This window comes from Podarcis melisellensis (assembly GCF_964234715.1).
Source record: "Podarcis melisellensis genome assembly, chromosome: 1".
NCBI lineage: Eukaryota > Metazoa > Chordata > Lepidosauria > Squamata > Lacertidae > Podarcis > Podarcis melisellensis.
In genome coordinates this window covers 56,739,421-56,757,145 of record NC_138528.1, presented here as the reverse complement: position 1 = coordinate 56,757,145, position 17,725 = coordinate 56,739,421, and the positions used below count along the sequence as shown (strand labels likewise).

Sequence of the window (17,725 nt, the reverse complement as noted above, 5' to 3'; positions counted from 1 at the left end):
TCCATACACTTGTCAGCTTATGTGAATTATTTATTTTCGCAAGTGGCAGGAACTCATGCAATGCCACAGTGGCAACGTACGGGAGCAGGCAAGAGACATTTGCTGGTTAAAATTATTAAAATTTAAATAAATTTGCATATTAGGAGCACCTTGGTACATGGGCTTTTTTTAACGTATTGAAGGAAAGACAGTGGCTGTGGCTCAATTCCAAGACCAGTATTCAACTGAATAATTACACAAAGGATTACTGCTAGCAGACCATGACTTCCCCCATCTCCTCCCTCCACCTGTGGCCCATGCCACCCTGAAATCTGCTCTGAAAGCTTGGGGGAACAGACAGAGCAGCTTTGGGGGGCAAACAATCACGCTTTGCGCATGTGCAGAAGTGCCAAATCACAACCCGCGCATGCGCAGACGTGCGGGGTGCGAACATGCATCCCACATGGATCATGTTTGCAACCCAAGTGTCCACTGTATAGCAAGAGGTCTGATACATTATACACACACACACACACACACACACACATACATGCATACATACATACATACATACGTGTGTGTGTGTGTTTTGGCTTGTAACTTTATATTCAATTTTGCATAAAAGTTGTTTTTTTAAACAAAGGAACTCTGACAATGCATTAGTGACTTAGACATACATGGGTACTCAATGCAAGAAGCAGTCTGATGTATTGGCATTGCAAAATTTAGAAAGATGCAAAATTCAAAAGATGGCTGTGTTTTGATCCAGGTATTGGAAAGCGTGAATGAAACTAGGCTCACCTTTCAGTGCGACCTCAGTCGAACTTCTTCCCTCAGTTTCAGACTGAACTTGTTCAGAAATGCTGTGGAAACATGGCTCCCAGATTGCGGGGAGAGAGGGGATATTCATCAGCTGAATTTATCTTGCCATGTATTGTTTTACAATGTAGTCTCACAAAAAGTAAATGAAAATAGCATCCTCTCACGTGTGCCTTCTACCTGGCTTTGCTTGTTGCTTTGAGGAAAAGAGGCCTAAGAGCAGATCAGGCTAATTACAGTGGTTCCTCGGATTACATACACTTCAGGTTACATACGCTTCAGGTTACAGACTCCGCTAACCTAGAAATATTACCTCGGGTTAAGAACTTTGCTTCAGGATGAGAACAGAAATTGTGCAGCGGCAGCAGGAGGCCCCCATTAGCTAAAGTGCTGCTTCAGGTTAAGAACAGTTTCAGGTTAAGAACGGACCTCCAGAACGAATTAAGTACTTAACCCGAGGTACCACTGTATTAGATTATCCTTAGATAGTATGGAGCTAGGCTTTGTCCAGAGAAACGGCTGGACAATCTGGTTAAAGGAAAGAGAGAATGACAGCTCTATACATTAACTTTATCACAGAGTATAAAAATCACCAGGTAGCGCAAAAGAAATGCTGCTTTAATCCCTTGAAGAAGGAGAGAGGCATTCTGCTTTGTCAGGTGCTACAGAAGGAGTGATAGTCTTGCCTGGGAGTCCTGCTACTGAGTGTTATGGGAACTCCATCTGGGCAGCATTAAACAGAGATTCTGACTGGTGAAAAACACACTTCAGGCCTGCCCAAGCCGAATGCGGCTGACAAGAGGGGTCACAAGTGGGTCAGCTCATCGCATGCTTTTACTGCCTGCCTGGGACTGCCAAATTGGAAAGAGGAGTGTCAAGTACCTGACAAACCACTTTATGGGGCTCACGGGTTGTGTCTGGTTTGCTGGTTCTCACTGTGTGCAGGTCTGTCGTAGGTTAATGATGTGCCAGCACTTCTGGTGTTAAAGTTGACAGAGGAGTCTCAAGTGCTGATTCCTGTAAGTCCACAGCTGCATATTCCTTTCATTATCTACTGTACTCTTCTGTACGGTTGCCACATTAACAAGTCAGCCATGGTTTAAATACCTGTCTGTCCATGAGGAATAGACTTGAATAATGGAGATCTTACAGGGCTGGAGTGTTGTTTGGGGAGTGTTGTTGTAGACAGAGTTGTTGCTGTTGGTTTTTTGCATCGTTATTTTAGATCTTGTTGTGATTTATGTGGAAATACACAAGTTTGGTTGTGTATTTTTTAATGTTTATTACTACTTTTGATATGCTGTTATGTATTTTTTAATGTTGTAAACCGCCTTGAGCATGATTTTAACTGTGGAAAGGCTGCATACAGATAAAATTATGTATGTATCTTTATTCAGAACATCCAGTATGTATCTTTATTCAGACCATATTTTTCTCTGCCTCTCCCCTCTCCCTTGTCCTCCTCAACTCCTAGGTCCTGCTCTGAATAATTTTCTTTCTTATTTCAAGTTCGCCATGTGTTAGATTGACTCCAAGTCTAGCCTTTGGATTGGTTGGGAGCACCAAATAAACCAGGGGTGGAGAACCTGTGACCCTCCAGATATTGCTGGACTCCAACTCCCATCAGCCCCAGTCAGCATGGCCAATTGTCAGGGGCGATGGGAGTTGCTGTCCAACAATCTCTGCAAGGCCACATATTTCTATCCCTAGTATGAACCCTTCCTTGCTGGTTTAGTCAAAGGCTGCATTCAGACAGAAGCTTATTCCATCTGCCTGATGTTTCCTTACATGTTAATTTCCATATTTTATGTGATATTTCACATGACATAAAAGCCACGTCTGGATCTAGTGGAATCTAGCAAAAATCTAGTGCTCATTTCCATGTTGTTGTTGTCGTCAAAAATCTGTTTGCACCCCATTAGCTTAGGAAATCACAAGCATTTTGCATTGTAATTTTTCCTTAGTTTTTATGATCATATCCCTGAACTCATATAATGAAATCTGGGGCAGTATCCTGGCATACAGTTCTTTCCTGCCATTTAAAATTTAGCATGACAAGACAGTATATTGACTGAATAGCCAACATCCACACCTCTGGTTGATTAGGTACCTCCCAAACACCAGACTTTTGACAAGAAGACCAAACATTCCCAATTGGTTCCATAGCTCCAGCACTCCAATGGGCTGCAACAGTTAACAGTTAACTGGTTCAGATTTTGTTGTTAGAGGACTTTTGCACATGCAGTCAACATGCAGGAGACCACAGTGTAAATATGCACCTCGACTAACCCCAAATAATATAAATAAGCAACATACTACTTCCTTACAGAAAGAACATCTGCTATTAATTCATTTAAAATCAAATTCTGTTACAATCAAGTCAGCTCCACCAAAGACTGGAATGCAGAAAGAAAATAAATTTACACTGGCTTTGCGGCAGTGCTGCTGAGAATAGAATTTGGCTCAAAAAGATTTAAAGATAAATTTCACTTGGAATTATTGAAGCCTCTACTTATAATAGGGAATGGATAGATATCTTTCTGTTAGATCGTTCTTCTTTCTGTCTTATTTAATCAAATCCTTGCACTGTAATCAGCTCTGATTCTAAGCCTCTATCTGCAAGGAGCAGAATAAGCTTAGAAAATAAAATGATTTAACATGCTGTTTCCTTCCCCATTTCTGTGCTGGTGTAATATATTTCACAATTTTTGTCACTCCTATTTCTACAAAGAGGTATGCGTGAAAGTTGTATGGTGTTCAGTGGCCGTAAGGACTATTCTGTAAAATCATTACTGAGTGACAAAATGTTGACACATTTTCCCATCAAGGTTTATACTTTGGTTGTAGGGACATCACTTTCCCTAGGACACAGACCACGATGTACCTAGGGACGTGCAATTCTTCTTCTAGATAGCTTACCCAATGGTGTTGTGTCAGATTGCTAGACAGAATGTGGATTTGGGACAGTATATAATCAGTGACATCACTTCTGATTCAGCTTCCCATTGTCAGCACTATTTTTAAACAAACATATTATTCTTGCAATTTTCTTGATGGTAATAACATTGTGTTTCATCAATGTACAAAGCCAGAACTAGAACCACTGTCTAGTCCTAGAAGAAGGACAAAAGTCATTTCTGTTCCATCCCACGCTGACCTGCCATTCGGTGCAACTTTCCTTTCCTTGTTTGAAAGTTTAGCTCATAATCCAGGCAAAATTAAGAACCATAAAATCCAATTGAAATCAACTGGGCTTGAAGTTAAGGGCCTTTACCTTCCTGTATAAATCGACTGCACATCTGCTTGAGGGCTTCTTCCAGGCAACTGGTTGGCTACTGTGAGACTACATAAAGGACTACATAGGCCTTCAGGGCTTGACTTGTGTTTTTATTTACACACACATACACATACACATACACATACACATACACACACACACACACGCCTCTCTAAAGCATTAAACTAGCAATTCGTTTCCATCTAACAACCACCATCATGCATATTGCCTTCCTTCTTTTTCTTTCCATCCATTGCATATCCCTTTTCCCCCTTTGCATCCTGCATAACACATTTCTCATGGCGGCTAAGGACTCCTAATGTATCTGGGGATGGGAGCTGAGGGACTCTTATGTGACGTGCACCTTTATCTCAGCATAGTACTGCAATCACCACTTCATTCTCTCAGCAAAGATTATCAAACCAACAATCCCAAAGCACATCAGACCAATTGGGTGCACAATATAAAGGCAGTAGAAAAGGAATTCAGTTTGCCTCTTCAGGCCATATTCATCTTCCCTTTCCGGCTGAACGAATGAAAAAAGATTATATATATTTTTTTCAGTTTACAAGTGTTCTACAATAATAGATTTCTCATGATCTTGCTGAGATTATACAAAGGAAATTGTTATGTAGACTGCAACACTTCCTCTTTTTGGAGTACAAAATTCTCTGATTTATGACCAATATGACTCATGAGGTAGAAGAAAGGATATCATGGTTCTTGTAAAATATTTGGCAAAATAACTATATTAACACCTACATACCTTTAACTAGAGAACAAATTGTGTGTGTGTGCAGACTCTCACACACTGAGTAGGCCCTATGATTTCAGGAGCAAAAAACCTCCTTTTTTATTCTGACCAACCTCCTTCCTTTAGCCGCAGTGCTGAAGCTAGTAGTCACATTAGCAAGGGACCCAGAATTCCAGAAAAGGATACAGGCTGCCTTCTGGAGAAGAGACCTGAATGCAGTTTGAAAGAAGGATAATTGTTCCTAGCTCTTCTCACTTTTGCCTCTGATGAGCATGTTTTGTAGGGGGGAGGAGGGGTGTTGTATTTCCCCCAAAACCTGTTTCATCAGATGTGACAGCGAGACAAAGGATATGCATGTGTAAATCATGGAAACTTAAGCCTCCCTTAAGCCTCCTTCAAATCTCCTAAAAGTCCCTGCCCTTCCCCAGACTTAAATACAGAAACAAGAAGGAGACAATGTTCACCTTAGAAACAATCGATCTGCCAATGGCTAGTTGTCATGATGGTTAAATGGAGTTTCCATGTTCAGTTGCAGTAGTCCTTTTTATATGATAATCTCATATGAAAAAAATGCACGTAGGTCATGTTGGAAGAATGCTACTGCTGTGCTCTATCTGCTTATGTTCATGGAGCCTCTGTATGATTCCTGCATGAAAAAGGCTAGTAAGGTAAAGGGACCCCTAACCATTAGGTCCAGTCATGACCGACTCTGGGGTTGCAGCGCTCATCTCGCTTTATTGGCTGAGGGAGCTGGCGTACAGCTTCTGGGTCATGTGGCCAGCATGACTAAGCCACTTCTGGCGAACCAGAGCAGCGCACGGAAACACTGTTTACCTTCCCGCCACAGTGGTACCTATTTATCTACTTGCACTTTGACGTGCTTTCGAACTGCTAGGTTGGCAGGAGCAGGGACTGAGAAACGGGAGCTCACCCCGTCGCGGGGATTTGAACCGCCGACCTTCTCATCGGCAAGTCCTAGGCTCTGTGGTTTAACCCACAGCACCCCCCGCATCCCAAAAAGGCTAGTAGACCACTGACTACTAGTGGCTGGGAAGCGGCAACAGGACACTTTGGCACCCAGTTGGCCACTGCAGCAATGAAGATGCTGGACTAGATGCTCCGTTGGACTGAACTGGCAGAGCTCTTTTTAATGTCCTGATGCTCTGCTGTTTTCAGCAGACAGATACCTGCTGATGTCTACATATTTTCTGAGCAAATTATTTTCTTCCCCTTCCATTTCTTTCACTGCAAAAATAATCCTGCCCCCTTCTTCTTTGATATGAGATGCCTACAGTATCTTTTAATAAGATGGAATTCCTATTCCCAGAAAAGCACTTTAAACAAATTAAGTGAATATCCTGTAACCACACCCTAGAGGAAATAAAACCCAAATCTGCAATTCATCAGTCTGCCTACTTAACATACTTTGCATTCCGCAGCAAATCATACATTTTTGATAGGCAGCTGATTTCTTCTCCCACTAATGGACTTGGGTGCATTGCTAAGAGCAAAACAGGAATAGAGGCTTGTGTTTGAAAAAAGCAACTGGCCAGGCATCAGTCACCTCTGCTTGACTTCCTGTATGCCTGACTTCCTGCAACACCACCCCCCTCCCCAACTGTAAGCAACACACTGATAGGCCGGCTTTTTTTTACAGATGGCTTCCTGTGATAGCTTTTCCTGGTCACCACAGCAAGCTGGAGAGATGAATGTGCCCTTTTTTCTTTTCTCTAATACCCACCTGAAATTTGTCCTTTGAAAGCCGTAGTGGACCTGTTGCATTTGCCGTACCCAAACACCTTAATGAAAATATATCCACTTACCCTCAAGGAGAGAAGCATTCACAGTTTAAAACATGAATCTCTGCAGAAAGCTTTACCATGGCTATAGGGGTTTCCGGTTTGTGTTTGTTTTGACTTGGACCTGTTTAAGTTTAAGTTGCATAGTGTTTTCTAGGACAATAGGCATGAGGCTTGTCATTGCGATGCTTGATTCATGAGGACAATGATAGATATGAAAAGAACCACAAGTTTAGTCACAAGGCTAACTTATTGGAACAGTTCCCTGTGCCCCTTTCCGGACAGGGATAGCCCAACTTCTGTTATCTATGCTCTGGTAACCTCTAGGATAGATTACTGCAACATGTTAAACATGGGGCTTTCTCCGAAGGCAATTCAGAAATTTCAGCTGGTGCAGAATTAAGCAGCCAGGTTGCTCATTGGGACAGTTTGAACACACAATACCATTCCTAGCCTGACTGTGCTGGCTGCCAGTTAGTTTCTTAAACAGCTCAGGGACTCTCTTTCCCCATATGAACCAACCCAGCCCCTGCAATCATCATGTGAGGCTCTGTTTTGTGTGCCACCTCACTGAAAGATCTGGAGGGTGACAACACAAGAACTGGCCTTTTCTGCAGTGGCTCCCCGCTTGTGGAATGCTGTCCCCAGGGAGGCTTGCCTGGCACCTTCATTACATATCTTTTAGGTGCCAGGCAGAAACATTCCCTTTCAGCAAGGCCTTGAGCTGATTAAAGGTAGGCTTTTAAGTGTGCTTCTCTGGGTGGGTGGAGGTATTGGGTTTTTTAGTGTTCAACAACTTTGCAGGTGTCGGGAATTTTACTTTTTGAAATATGACACGTTAGTATATTATGTATTGTGTGTTTTTAAATACTGCAAAGTGTATACAATACTGGATGTAAATTTAGTAAATAGTCAGAATCGCATTGTCTGTAACTGTGAAAAGTGCTTCCAGAGTAGGGGAGTTAATATAAACATTTTATAAATGCAGAGCTGACCAGTACAAAGGGGGGTCCTTTGGGTGTGAATAGAATAGAACTTTTGCCTAAATTTCAGATTTCAGTCTCAACTGTTAGTTAAAACAGGGAATGAGGTCCATTTGGGCAATGGGACTCCCCCACTCCATCCCGCGGCCCCTAAACCTGTTCTGGGATTTGACATCTCCAGTTAAAATAATTGCAGAACAGATTTCTCAGACCCCAGAGAATTAGACATTCCCTGGCAAGATGGATCAGTTGACTTAGAAGATGGTAGGTTCATATGTTCTGCAAAATGCAGATCTGTACCTCAGCTCTTTGCATACAGCAATTGGAAGTCACACTTGCACAGGAAATAAAATATCACAATCTGATTGACACTGACATGGAGTAACCCCTGCACAGTTAATTTGCCTTTTTTTCCCCTCCTGGAAAAAAAACACCCTTGCCTTATTAAACTTAGCAATAGCAGGCAGTTTGCCCAGGCATGACTCTTGGATAATGAGGAAGATTTTCTAATGTATATCCCATCAGTGCCAATATTTACCTCCCTACCTAGCTTTAATAAGCTCTGAGAGTTCTGAAATCTCATACGGATAGGTTTAAGGTGAAATTTGCTTCACTCGTTTATTCAGATTAGTTCATATGTTCCGATTAAGGCTCTACTGGGGGACATAGTATGTGAGGACATTCTTCAAGCAGTCCTTCTGCCACAGATCCCAGCATTGTAGAGTTAAGGTGGAGTAAATGAATGTTTCAGAACTCTCTATCAAGGTGTTTGTTCCCTTGTAGATCCAGGACCAAACAGTAGGGTGAAGATCAATGTAAAGGTTTTGGAAGGACAGAGGTGTTTTTACTGTTTTATGAATATACCTTTCCCCTGTTCCTGCACATTGTATTTTCAACATAGTGCAACCTGAGTTGGGAGAAATCCAGTTATGGAGAGTATGTAGTGTGTGTGAGATCACCAGCTCACCTCCTCTGGCCAAATACATGGTGTAGTTCTGCAAGTTTTAAATAAATTTTAGCTGCCTCCCCTCTCATTTCTCTTCTATCTCCCTCTGTTTCTCTTTTTGCCTGTCTCACAAGGCAAGGCTGTGCATTAATTCAGCATTTTAGCTCCTACTATTTTATGTTTGTTGTGTAGGTCCTGACCCTGAGGTAAACACCTGAGGTAAACACAAACCAAGGGTGAAGGACCTGCTGTGGAAGTTCTCTAAACACTACATCTGTCTTCACAAAGTCTCAGGAAAGCACAAATAATTCAGGAAATTCAATTCTTCTCTCGTATCTGGCATACACATATAAACGTACTGTACATATAAATTCCAATTATTTGTTAATGTTGAGGAAGAGAAAGGCTCAGTGCCACCACCTAGCCTAAAAAGATGTGGCAGTAAATGTAGTCCTGTAGGAGTAGAAGACAATCAGTAGCTAGTGGGAAGAGAGGTGCACATCTGTCTGCCTCATTATTAAGATTGACAAGGCATTTAAAAACATTCCTTTTATTCAGGCATTTGACGGCTGGAAGTTGCTGCTCCTTGCAGTTATTATTAGTTGTGAAATTATTAGCCTTGAAACTACTAGCTGTGAGGATATGTTTAACAATAGTTCTTTTCTTTTAGTTTGTAATTGTATTAACTTTTCATGTTTGCTGCCCTGGGGAGGAAGGGTGGGATATCCAATTAATTCTTCATCATCATGGCTTACGTTTGATCTGATTCACTGCTATAGCTGGACGCTGCTGTAGCCAAGACTCCTCCTAACAGTCCTGTGGGTCAAGGTGTGAACCTGACATTGTCTGATATTTAGTTAGCTTCAAAACTCACCCAGGGGCTCAGGATGAGTAATAACAGTTTAACCCAAATCCAGGTGTTTCTGCTCTCAGTGTGTGGACAATGGCCACTGTTGGGTGCTGATCCACAGTTGCAGTATGAGACAGAGCAGTGTTTCCTGGACATTTTAAAAGCAGTGTTCTCACAATACATGTCCTTTTTTGTTTGTTTGTTTGTTTGTTTCTTGCTTTTTTATGCTGCTCTTTTACGGGTATGCATTCAGATAGCCTACTACTGGCCCAGATAGGCTTTCTGCATCATCATGACCACAAGCTAGTATTTATCTGCACATCGCAAACTTACTTGATTCTTTTCCATTTCTCTAGGGCTGTATCTACAAAGCTGAAGCAGAAGGCGATGGTAAAAAATGTACAGACTTCCCCTAAGTTTATGGTTGGAGGAAAGAACCTCATATTGACCGAGAGGTAAGCATAGGCATTTGGTGGCAGCCTTTATGCAGTGAAAGACCACAGGAGTGCCAACTATCAAACTGAGGAAAAACTGTAGCACCTCTGCTTGTGGTTAACGCTTAGCTGGAATGAAATATTCAACGCAGCAATAGAGAAATTAAAATAATAATTTATTTGTCAGACAAATAAATGAGAGGCACAGTGGTATATGGTTACCAAGCTCTGGCCTGGCCTCCTGCCATTCTGGCCAGCACTTATATTCCCTTAATCCAGCCCCCTTTGCTCCTCCTGTGGCTGCCTCTGTCCAATCAGCCTGGTTGGAATTCCTATTGGCTGTTTGGTAGAACCAATCACAAAAGATACACCCACAAAAGATACACCCATTTCCTTGCCCTTATAAGGGAGACAAAGAGCTATATATATGACATATAAGTAATAATATATCTTACATGGAATCTTAATTACCAGCTCACCTCTTGCCCTATTGCCTTCTAAAACAAATGTTTAATCTTACATTTTTATGTTCAACAGATGTCAAGGATCTTGAGTTCACATCAACATTGAAAGATTTCCTTCATTTAAGGTTTCTAAACAAATGCCTGACAACTATATATCAAGAGTGCTTGGATGGCGTCTTCTGTCTGGCAGGGGGGCTAGGCTGGTGGCTGACTTAATTTCAGGATAAATACAACTCTTACAACCATATGAAATAAGAATCTAGCATTCCTTAAATCCTTTGCATAATTACATTTAAGCCAATATATTTAAGCTAATATATTTCATACATTATCATAGGTAGCCTCTTAAAAGAATAAAGCTTCTCAAAGTAAAAAGGAAGGAACTCAGTAAAAAACAGCTTTTAAAAGAAGCCTCTTTAGTTTACACTCCTCCTTTCACCCCCCTTTCCAGCCTAAAAATAAAGTAGAAAGAAGCTTCTTCTCCAGCCAAGCCAGTTGCCTTTCCCCAACATTTTATTGCCCTTTTTAACTCTCTCAGTTTGAGAAAGAAACAGCTTTAGAAGATTTCCTAAAAATGTTCTCTTTTTTCTGTCAGCTAAATGTTTTTCCCATTTGCTTCTGGCCTTAGAGAATTCAGCTCAAGGTTTAACGTGAGGCCCATTGGTATCATTTTACTTATTTACCCATTCTTAATAGTGTTTTTTCAGCCTTGGGGCAGCATATGTAATTCTCCCTTTTTATGACTTTGAGAATTGTTTTTTCTACCATAAATCAATGGGGCCCTCTTGTCTTAGGAGAAAACCTCTTGCCAAGGTTTTTTCTGCCTGGCATGAAACATTTTGAAAATCTAAGCCCATTTAATTTAGGAACCTGATCAAGATATAAGCCAATATAAGTCTTGATTAAAAATGCAGTCTATATTCAGATGCCACATTCCCCCCTTTCAAGCTCAAGGACCTTCATCCCAAGTGTCCTTGATAGCTTGACCTTCATCATATTCCTGAGGTAAAGCTCTGTATAGGGCCATGATATGAGGTAGAGTTTCATTTGAAACCATCTTGCTAATTGTACTTCTAAAACATGAAATGATACATGGCATCATACATAAAACCATTACTACTACTGTCAAGAAAAACAAGCAAGACAATAGTATCCCTTTAAGTCCTGTGACATTAGGTAACCAATTGGTGAGCCATCCCATATCCCATCCTTCCCATGTTTGTACTGGGACATGTGCTATATTCTCCATCTTTGTGGCCAACACACGGATTGCCTCACCATTATCTGAAATGTTAAAGCAACAGGCATTCCCTGTCAAGTTCAAGACTCCACATAAGCCTCCCTGCCTGGCAAGTACATAATCCATTCCCATTTTCAGCTGCAAAATGGCGGCTCTACTTTCATCCAACTGTTGTGCAATAAGTCTCAAACTCTGGGCCGTTGCATTGGTTACAAGTTCCACTACTGCTTGCAATCGAATTATTCTATTTAGATTATAAATAGGATCCCGTGCCCCTTGTATGAGCTCACCAGGATTCCAGGAGGCAGGATCATAATAGGCTATAATGCGCTCTGGCGGCCAATCATCAGTACCGCTCCAACTTTGGGTACTTCCTCCTGCTATATGAGAAATATCAGCGTTTCTTCGTGTACGCTTGGCCGAACTAGTGGGCATAATCCACATTGGTGGTAATACCCAACCCAAGAAACAAGTCCCACTCCATTTGGAAGGGAGTTTCTTGTATGCCCATTCTCCACATATCCACCACAACCATCGGGTCTGAGGTTTTTGGTACGTGGAGTGCATAAGGCGAAATATCAAAAGGGGTAGAGAGTTCACAGTGCAGTATGTTAGATTGCCTTTTTCTGTCACAGTTATGTTCCACACCACTTTCCATGCATGAATAAAAGGAGGTGCACAGGGCAAGGTATTCCGAGTTCGATACGTAGTACCGTTTGCCCAGGTTTGACTATTCTTAATATAATCCCAAGTATAGTGACAATGAGAAGAGCCTATCATGGTAGGATCAGCTGCATCTGATGATTTATGCACACAGATTTCCCCTTGCACAGGTATAACTCGTATTGGTTTAGTTGAGTTCCATCCGGGGAAATTCTGTACTTCTGTTTGGTGTGGCATTTCGCTTACCATACCAATGGCACTTAATGGTATTGGTAATAAGGGCATACCTCCCTCTGAATCATCTGGCCCAAGAGAGCAAACAAGGCAATTAGTCCTATTTGCAACATTGGCTACCATCTCAGCTAAGCCTACCCACATATTGTGGTCATGGCGGAATCCATATTTAGCAAATTTGGTCAGATTCATGGACCCTTCCCCTTCCCAAGGGATCAGGATTAATAATGAAATCATGTTGGTGTCTAGCATATGCATTCCTTCCACAAAAGATTACCTTATTGTGATAGCAAATAATTATTAGCCCCAATATAATTCCCCCAATGACAGAAATGGGGAACCACCAAGACCAAAACATATATCCCGAGGATCCCCAATGAGTAATATCACTTATAATTGTTCCACAAGGGGGCAGTCAATCGATTGTATAAGAGAATCTTCCCGTTCACAATCGCTGGTTTAGACGCTCCTCAAGCTTCAGGCGTGCGCAGGTCAGCCAGCTTCCAGGTTGTGGCTGCAGCAGGCCGGTCGTCAAATGTTGCCCGTGACCTAGCCCGTTCCCGGTAGGGCTAGATACAGGGGTTTTTGGAGAGAGTTAGTTTTAAAGGATTAGAGGGGTCACCTTTGCATGTCCAACTGCCTTCGGACTTCTTCAAACGAGAGTGATGAATCCAGGGGGTCACCTCAGCTACCTTCACCGCTGTTGGAGTAGAGAGCAAGACGGTGTAAGGTCCACGCCATTTAGGTGCAAGTGGATCGCGTTTCCACTCTTTCACCCATACGCTATCGCCAGCCTGGAACTGATGAATCGGCTCGGCAATGCTGCACGGCGTGCGTTCGAGGGCCCACCTGTTAAGAGAAACAAAAACACGGGAGAGAGATTGCACTTGTCCCTGTGTCACATGGTCTCCTATTTGTTTAAGGTCAGCTGGAATATCCTGAACAAAGGAGGGCGGTCTCCCATACAGGAGCTCAAAAGGTGACAACTTAAGTCTTTTTGTGGGTGCACACCGAACACGAAACAGTGTTATGGGTAACACATCTACCCATCCCAATCCCGTTTCCTGGGTTAATTTTGCCAATTGGGTTTTCAGAGTCCGATTCATTCTTTCAGTTTTCCCTGAACTCTGAGGCCTATATGCTGCATGCAGTCTCCATTTTACTTGTAGGACTCGACATACATCTTGTACTACTTGATCAATGAACGCTGGCCCATTATCACTTCCAATGCATCTAGGTAATCCAAACCTTGGGATCAATTCAGTGAGGAGTCTCTTAGTTACCTCTCGTGCTTTTTCAGTTCGGGTGGGAAAAGCTTCAACCCATCCGGTAAGAGTATCTACAAACACAAGGAGATACTTGAATCCCTTAGAAGGGACCAGCTCTGTGAAGTCCACAATTAGGCTTTCCATGGGGACGTATCCCACATGCTGAATTCCAGGAGGTTGTACCGGTCCCTGCCTGGGATTGTTTTTAGCACAAAGAACACATTTCTGTGAAATGCAAGTTGCTAATTGTGATAGGTTAATAATATACAACTTCCGACTGAGACTCTCTCTGGTTGCAGTACCGCCAAGGTGAGTAGATTCATGATAATTTCTTACAATTGTGCCTGCTAGATGATGAGGTACATAAATCCTATTGTCCGGCAGGATCATCCAACCGTCCTTCACAACCGCTCCTTCCTGTTCAGCCCACTTCCTCTCTTCTGGGGTATAGTGAGGTTTAACTTCTTCTGGAACTACCTCTGGTATGAGGGCTGCTATAAATCCTCCCACAGGCTTTTGGGCTGCCTCTCGGGCTGCTTTGTCAGCAGCATGATTTCCTCTGGTTATTGGATCCCTTCCTCGTCCATGACCTTTGCAGTGCATTACAGCAATCTGTTCTGGAGCCCATACTGCTTCTAACAGGATTTCTACTTCAGGTCCATATTTCAAGGCCTTCCCGTGGGCTCCGATTAGACCTCTTTCTTTCCATAGAGCTCCATGTGCATGCAGGGTTAAGAAGGCATATTTAGAATCAGTATAGATGTTTGCCTTACATCCAGCTGCCAACTGCAGAGCTCTAGTTAAGCCTATAAGTTCAGCTTTTTGTGCTGAGGTGCCAGCAGGCAAAGCTTCAGCTTCCACAACTTCCTCATTGGTGACCACAGCATATCCTGCTCGTCTGGCACCTTCATGCAGGTAACTGCTACCATCCGTATAATATACAACATCTGGATTTTTCAATGGCTCATCTTTCAGATCAGGTCTACTGGAATAAACTTCATCCATTATTTGGAGACAATCATGTGATTCTTCATCATCTACCTCTGGTAGGGGCAGCAAAGTCGCTGGATTGAGCATATTCACTACTCGTAGATGAATCCTGGGATTTTCACACAATAGGCCTTGGTATCTAGCCATCCTTGGGTTCGTTAGCCAATAACTACCCTTATATTCCATGAGTGTCAGAACAGCATGAGGTACATTCACATACATCGTCTGGCCAAAGGTAAATTTATCAGCTTCTTTGACAAGGCTTGCAGTGGCCGCTACTGCCCTTAGGCATGGAGGCCATCCTTTTGCTACTGAGTCCAATTGTTTAGACAAATAAGCTACTGGACGGTTCCAACTTCCTAGTCTCTGGGTCAGGACTGCCGCTGCAATCCCATTCTGTTCATGTACATACAGCTGAAAGGGTTTTTCCGAATTAGGCAATCCAAGGGCTGGTGCCTCCATAAGTCGTTGTTTGATAACTAAAAAGGCTTGTTTCTGCTCAGGTCCCCATACGAATGGGTCCTTTTCTGCACCTCGAGTGCTTTCATGTAAGGGCTTGGCCAGACTGCTGAAATCAGGTATCCATAGTCTACAAAACCCTGCTGTTCCCAGGAATCCTCTAAGTTGTTTTCTTGTGGTAGGTTCCTTGATAAGGCAAATAGCTTCTTTCCTCTCTGGTCTCAATGCTCGTTGTTGGTGTGAGATGTCAAAGCCCAAATATTTGACCTTTTCTAAACATAACTGTGCCTTTTTCTGGGAAACTCGGTAGCCAGCTTCCCAGAGCAAGTGGAGCAGTTCCTCTGTCCCTTCTTTACAGGTATCAAAATCCTTTGCCGCTAATATAAGGTCATCTACATATTGCAGAACCACCTTTTCTCCCGGTATTGAGGGGTAACTTGTTAGATCCCTCGCCAAGGCAGTGCCAAATAAAGTTGGGGAATTTTTGAATCCTTGGGGCAATCTTGTCCAGGTTAGCTGGCCTTTTGTTCCTGTTAAAGGGTCTTCCCACTGGAAGGCAAATATAGGTTGGCTCTGTGGTGCCAGCCGGCAACAGAAGAATGCATCTTTCAAGTCCAATACAGTAAAAAATGTTGCTTCTGGTGGGATCAAACTCAGCAAGGTATATGGGTTTGGTACATTTGGGTGCAAGGTCTCGATAGCCTGGTTTACGAGCCTCAAGTCCTGCACTGGCCTGTATTCATCTGTCCCAGGTTTTCGAACAGGCAAAAGGGGTGTGTTCCATTCTGATTGGCAAGGCTTAAGCAGACCATATTTTAATAGGCGGTCCAAATGTTTCTGGATGCCCTCTGCTGCTCGCCGGGGTAAGGGATATTGCTTTACAGATACAGGGGTAGCCATAGGTTTTAGGGTTACTACAATTGGAGCTATATTCTTAGCCATTCCTGGTGGGCTATTTTCGGCCCATACTCCTGGTGGCACCTGTAGAGTTCGGAGGAGCTTGTTTAATTCTGTATCCAATGTGGGTTGGACTTGCAAGGCTGACATTAGGCGCCATGATTGTTCCTTAGGTACTGAGAGGGTAATTATTCCTGCTGCTTTTGATGGCAGTTTCATTTCTGGACCTCGAGGAGTGAAGGTGATTTGGGCCTGCAATTTGGACAGCATATCTCTGCCTAAGAGAGGTATTGGACACTCAGGTATATACAAAAACTGATGGGTTAAACGATGTCCCCCAATCTGGCATTCCAAAGGTTGGAGGAAAGACCTCTTAGCTGACTGTCCAGTGGCACTTTTAATGACTACACTTTTGGATGCCTTTTTCTGCAATAGTTCTGGGAGTACTGAGTATTCAGCCCCAGTATCAATCATAAAGTCTATTAAATGGCTCCCTAATTGAATCGTGACCGTGGGCTCCTGGAAGCCTAACTTTATGGAGTCCGGTCGTTCCTAGTCTTGGGTAAAATCCTCTTCTGCCAGTCCAATAAAATTGTCTCTACTCCGTCCCTGTCCTGGTCTCTGATATCTTCCATCTCGGATCATTCCCCGTCCCCGTCCCTGGTTTCTTGGGCCGGAGCCTGGGCCTGGGCCTGGGCCTGGGCCTGGGCGTACTTCTTCCAACCTCAAGGGTTCAGGACACTCCCGCTTCCAGTGACCCTCCTTCTTGCAATTTGCACATTGATTCCTTCCCAGTGGTGGATTCCTTCCTCGCCCTCGCCCTCCATTTAAGGGGCGGTGGTCTTGCTTCACTGCTGTGGCTAGCATCACCATCTTTTCCTTCTGCCACTTCTTCTTCTCTTGTTTCTCAGCCTCATCCCTATTCCGATAAACTCGGCGTGCAATGGCCATAATTTGGCTCATCAGCATCCCTTCCCATCCTTCTGATTTCTGAATTTTCTTACGAATGTCAGAAGCACACTGGGCCACAAATGTAGCCGTAATCATTCTGCTGTTTTCAGGGGCTTCAGGGTCAAAAGGAGTCCATATACGATAGGCTTCCTGCAGCCTCTCTAAAAAGTCTCCCGGACTCTCATTTGGTTTCTGTTCTACTTCTGAAACTTTAGACATATTAGTGGGCTTCTGACATGCCCTGCGGATACCTTGCACAAGCGTCTGGCGGTAGGTGGTAAGTCTGGTCAGGTGAATTGCATTGTTTGGATCCCAATTAGGATCTTCCAAGGGAAAGTTGTCTTGGAGATGACGGTCAATATTAAAAATATTTCCCACTCTGGCCTGCTCACGCAAATATATCTGTGCCTTTTCAATTATGTCTCTCCTTTCCTCAGTGGTGAAAAGAGTATTTAGGAGCTGGCGACAATCTGTCCAAGTAGGGCTATGAGTATTTACTATTGAAGTCACCAAGTCCATCATAGCCTGAGGTTTTTCTGCAAAAGATGGGGTGTGTGTTTTCCAATTCATCAGATCTGTAGTTGTGAATGGAATGTACTGCAGGGTCGAAGTTCGAGGTGGCCGTGGTCCGGGTTGCCCGTTAACCAGCGCAGGCTCCTCAAGTGCATCAAATACTCTTCTAAGAGGGGCTACTACGTGACCTTTCTCTTCACTTTGC

At 43.1% G+C, this 17,725-nt stretch overlaps 1 protein-coding gene across 4 annotated transcripts in view; it reads left to right on the top strand.

The window, feature by feature from the left end:
* The window catches only part of LOC309358926 (uncharacterized protein), a 54,442-nt gene that overhangs the window by 13,334 nt on the left and 23,383 nt on the right, over nt 1-17,725 (top strand). For all 4 annotated transcript variants that reach the window (XM_081892190.1, XM_081892189.1, XM_081892188.1 and 1 more), the window contains exon 3: nt 9,764-9,862. In XM_081892190.1, the coding sequence (XP_081748316.1) occupies nt 9,764-9,862 (99 nt within the window). The remainder of the gene's footprint in view (nt 1-9,763; nt 9,863-17,725) is intronic.